The sequence below is a fragment of the Pygoscelis adeliae genome, unplaced genomic scaffold (genome assembly GCF_000699105.1).
Source record: "Pygoscelis adeliae isolate BGI_AS28 unplaced genomic scaffold, ASM69910v1 Scaffold120, whole genome shotgun sequence".
NCBI classification, from domain to species: domain Eukaryota; kingdom Metazoa; phylum Chordata; class Aves; order Sphenisciformes; family Spheniscidae; genus Pygoscelis; species Pygoscelis adeliae.
In genome coordinates, this window is record NW_008824032.1 from 475,368 (window position 1) to 480,514 (window position 5,147).

At 43.3% G+C, this 5,147-nt stretch overlaps 1 protein-coding gene across 1 annotated transcript in view; it reads right to left on the reverse strand.

Annotated features, from left to right (window-relative positions):
- RAP1GAP (RAP1 GTPase activating protein) overlaps nucleotides 1-5,147 on the reverse strand; it is a 49,289-nt gene that overhangs the window by 16,546 nt on the left and 27,596 nt on the right. The window contains exon 7 of the mRNA XM_009328600.1: nucleotides 1,200-1,303. Coding sequence (XP_009326875.1) covers nucleotides 1,200-1,303 — 104 coding nt within the window. The remainder of the gene's footprint in view (nucleotides 1-1,199; nucleotides 1,304-5,147) is intronic.

Sequence of the window (5,147 nt, forward strand, 5' to 3'; positions counted from 1 at the left end):
TTTCTTTCACAGAAATCTAAATGTTGAAATACAGTTCATGGACACAGTATTATAATGGATTCATAAGATCATACAATGAGGGTTTGAAAGACTGTTAAAAGGTCTGAGACAACCTAAGAAAGCATATCTATGCAAAGTACAAGAGGTAGAAACTGGTGTAGCATTGTTCCAGAAAGCTGATGGAGAAAAGCTTCCTTTCTCTCTCTCTCTATATATATATATTAAAGGAGAGATGTCTTTCTAGGGGAGAAGAAATACTGGGCTGTCAGAATCCTCTTCAAACCATTATAAACAAGCTATTGAGCAAAAGGTGCTGCATATAATACAATACCTTAATAGAGGAATTACTACCCTTTTGTTCTTCACCAGTCTCTTCCATGTAGGAAGGTTTCTGGGCTCAGATAAATATTCCCTGGCACAGCTCACAAATAGGGTCTCTCTTTTTGCCCCCCAGATTATTGCTCCACCTGGCACTCTGAAGTGTTCTCTGCATACAATGGAGGAAACCCACCAGTGATTCTCTTGTAGCTGACTCCTGTGCAACCAGTATTTTCCCTCAGTCCTGGATGAGTCCTTGTCAGCAGCAACTGTATGTCAGTTGTTTCCAGTAGCATACTGCCTACTGGAAGTGCACCCAGCCCATAGTGTGGTAAAAAGCTTTTCTGCAGCGTGCCTCTCACCTATGCAAGATCCATCTCTGTTCTTCCTCTAGTTCATTCAGCAGCTCTCTCTGGGTAATGGCTCTCTGTGGAAGCCCTAAAGGTTACGGCACTTCGTAGGCTGTCCTGGGAAGCTAAGGAATGTTCTAGCTCTCCTTCAAGGGAGCTTTAGTCTCAAGTACAAAGTCCAAAGACAGGCCTGGGCTAGGCTGCCCTCCATCAGGGAATCCATATTCTCCTAGAGAGTACTCACATGTCTCTAAGTAAACAGAATAAACAGAAAAACTTTCTTTTTGAGGGAAGAACAGGTATTTTTCACACAGGAACTATAAAGATGTGCCTGCAAACACCACTTCAGCTTCCTGAAGCAAACTGCTGAGAGAATCTCAGAGGGGAAGGCAAGAAGAAAAGGCTCAAAGGTTCTGTTGCAGCCCCCTCCAGGAGAAAGACACGAGATTCACACCCATATCTATGCAGAGGAAGCTTAAGGTAAGATGAGGGACACAGCACAGTAACATACACTTCAACAGGCACTGTTACCTCAGCAACAGGCGTAGGTTTTCCTGTTTCTCGATCTGTTCATACTTCACAGAAAGTACCAGGTAGCCCAAGGACATGTCACTGGAGTAAAAGTTCTGGTGCTCCTGAAAACAGGAAGCCAAAATGCATTATTCCCAACACGCTTCCCACAGAAGTTTACCAGATTTTTTGCATACAACCTGTCACTCAAGATTAGCTAATTTTTTCTTTAACTAGCAATGGTATGCTTGAAGACATGCATATGCTGTCTCCCAGCCCCCTTAGTGATCAATGCATAAGCATATCAGTCAAAGTTCATCCACTGTCAGTTCAGTTCCTCCTCAGCTGTCCCTCATCAGAAGGGCTCCTGAGAAGGAATAGGATGAGAACATTCAGCAACACATTTTGAAGAAATAGAGTTTCTTGTAAATAAATTCGTATCTTTCACAGACATTCCCTGTATCCATTCAGACTCTGCATGACTAAGTAGTGGTCTCCAGCACATTCAACTGGATGTGGTCATGGGAATTTTCTATACAAACAGTAACGGCAGGAACATTACACCAAATGATTGATCTCTAAGAGCACTCACGTCTCAGGGAGGATGCAGTCAGAGCTCCCGGTAACTACTTTGCAGATGAAGACTGTTCTCAGCAGTGCCACTAACACTGCTTGAGCTTTAGTGGGGTGTGCTTCGAAGAGAGTCATTCAGTCAATGAACCATAATGCAAACATTTTCACAGGCTCTATATAGAAGTGGCTGTGGCCATACATTTCTCCTGGGTATACAGCCATGTTCCAATGGCCTGGGTATATCAATATATATTTTATATATTGAATTTTTTTTAATATATATAACATATATTTGTATATATAACCTCTAACCTCAAAAGGTTAAAGCCTTTTGACAAGGGATGTGAACGGAAACCTCTAGCAAAATAAGAATACTATATAGGTGGAATCATCCAGAAATGCTTAGATCACTCCCATCTTCCCAGTGGAAAACCACTTTATGGCCAGTTTTTGGAGCTAGCTGCTACATAAATTCTCACCAAACAAAGAGCTGAGACTGAACTCATGCTTTCAGCAAACAGCCCAAAATTATTGGGTTCGAGGGATAAGCAGGACAGAGAGACCAACAAGAATGTCACACAGGGGATCCGATTCTCTTTGGATTAGATTTGCTTAGATTAATATCTTAATCTCTTGCTGCTAATGAGAACTTCTGTTGAAAGGGGCAGTAGTACATTCCAGTATTTAGCGTCCAACCCAGGAGAATACAGTGAGATTGGTATGATACTTCTGAGCTAGCAATGATGGAAGTTGGGGTAAGACTCCTTCTCAGCAAAACAAAATAATAATAAATAAAACTAAATAAAACAAAAGAAAGAATCCCAAAATCAAAATTGTCTCAGCTACCCTATAGCAGGCAGAATTATCAGTGCCTCCTTATGCCTTGGGACCGTGAAAATCAGGAGAAAGTCATCCAGCAATCTGCTGACAGTGAAATCAGGAATGTGTCCACAGAGATCTCCAGTGCAGAACAGTTTAGGCAACAGAAAAAAAATCAAGGCTTTCTTTTGGTATCTTTTGTAGACAAATCTTGGGATTTTCCAAATCCCAGATGATGTAACTCAAGATATCCAGCTGGATTTCCCACTTGTGGTTCTGTAGAAGAAAAAAGCTCTGTCCACTCACTGAGAAGTCAGACACTGCCAGGAGATAAAATGCACACACTTTAAAGGGGAGCTTGATTCCCAAATTCCACTTGTCAACTGTTTCATAGAGAAGAGGTACCAACTGCTATCCTGTTTGTTGATATATTTTCTGATGATAGTGTTGCCCATCACCGACTTACTTGAAAGATATAATGAAAGTTCTCTGCATACATTTTAGTGCGTACAGATTCTGTTCTGATGTACACCAGTGGTTTTATGCTGTTTGTTTGTAGAAATTATCTTCTCCTCAGCCTAAATGCAAAGTGTTTGTCATGGTCAATATAAATGGAGGAGAGAGATAAAACCGTTCCCCTGCAAATAATGAATGGGCCGTTCTACCACCAGAATAGCAGCCATCTCAAATCAAAGACAGAGTCACCTGCAACCTGAGAAGATGGCCAGGGAGCATGAAGCCAGTAACCAGGATTGCAAGACTTGGAGGGAGCATCACAGGAAGCGCTGTATAAATACATCTTTGTGTATGACACATAGTGTTATGCACTGGGACAGTAAGTTAAGTGTTCAGTCGTACAGTCATAACTTGCATGATTTGGAATGTGTTCTGTATAAGGAATACTCCAGACACAATTAACTCATAATAAGGATTCAATGGGAGCTAAGTGTGTAATTTGATCAAAAAGAGCTGCTAGTCTGAAAGTTTCTTCCTCAGCCTTTTGCCTAGAAAATACAGAAGGTCTGTTCTGTGTCTGGTGGATTACAATCTCTCCCAACACACTGGTGAGATTGCCTTTTGCTGTGGAAAAAAATCTAAACAACTTTTTGTATTAGTCATAGTTCTGGCTCATTGTGAAAGATACTTCTAGTGAAATACTTTGATATCTATGTGGACGTAGGCATCTTGAAGTCAACAGACATAAACCAATCCCCTCCTTGAAAAAAAAAAAGGAATTACTAAGACTACAGTCACTACCCTGAACCTGGATGTGAAGATGAAGCTATGGAACTTCTTTAAGTATTAGAGATATCATTGTCCTCACCTTCTCTTTGAGAGAGAAAAAAACCCAACACTCAGAACTGCCCTGCTACTGACTTATGGGAAAAAGTTCCATGGCTTCTGGTGCTACATAGTCTACCTTCTGCTAAAGCAGACCAAACAAGTGGGTCCTGAAAAAGATAAGGTAGAAGTAAAGAGCAGCAAACAGAATAACGTGGCCTCTAGCTGCAGTGTTCAAATCACAGAAGTCCAGTGTGATCTGTCACATAAGTCAATGGTAGTGACTGAACTTATCTGTATGCGGGAAGAAAAGCTGAAATCAAAGGAATTGAAAACAAAGGCTGAGAGGACAGTTTATTTCTCTTGACCATGAATTTCAGGATACTAATAGATTTTTGGGATGTGAACAAGAATCAGGTGCAGTAGTCATTGTGACCAAGGGCAGAAGGACAGAGCAGCTGAGGAATAGACAGATTCAAGGAGCAAAACTATACAAACGCACGTAGCATGGGGAATAAACAAGAGGAGTTAGAGACGTGCACACGCCCGCAGGGCTACGACCTTATTGGCATCACGGAGACGTGATGGGATGGCTCCTATGACTGGAGTGTTGGAATGGAGGGATACAGGCTCTTTAGGAAGGACAGGCAGGGGAGACGAGGAGGAGGGTGTCGCCCTCTATGTCAATGACCAGCTGGAGTGCATGGAGCTCTGCCTGGGGATGGATGAGGAGCAGACCCAGAGCTTATGGGTCAGAATTAAAGGGAAGGCAGGGACAGGTGACATTACAGTGGGGGTCTGCTACAGGCCACCCAACCAGAAAGACCAAGAAGACGAGGCCCTCTATAGACAGATAGGAGCAGCCTCACACTCACAAGCCCTGGTCCTCATGGGGGACTTCAACCACCCCGACATCTGTTGGAGGGACAACACGGCAGGGCATAAGCAATCCGGGAGGTTCCTGGAATGCGTTGATGATAACTTCCTTCTCCAAGTGGTAGAGGAGCCAACGAGGAGAGGTGCTATGCTGGACCTTGTTCTCACCAACAAGGAGGGGCTGATGGGGAATGTGAAGCTCAAGGGCAGCCCGGGCTGCAGCGACCACGAAATGGTGGAGTTCAAGATCCTGAGGGCACCGAGAAGGGTGCACTGCAAGCTCACTACCCTGGACTTCAGAAGAGCAGACTTTGGCCTCTTCAGGGATCTGCTTGGTAGAGTGCCATGGGACAAAGCCCTGGAGGGAAGAGGGGCCCAAGAAAGCTGGGTAATATTCAAGGATCACCTCCTTCAAGCTCA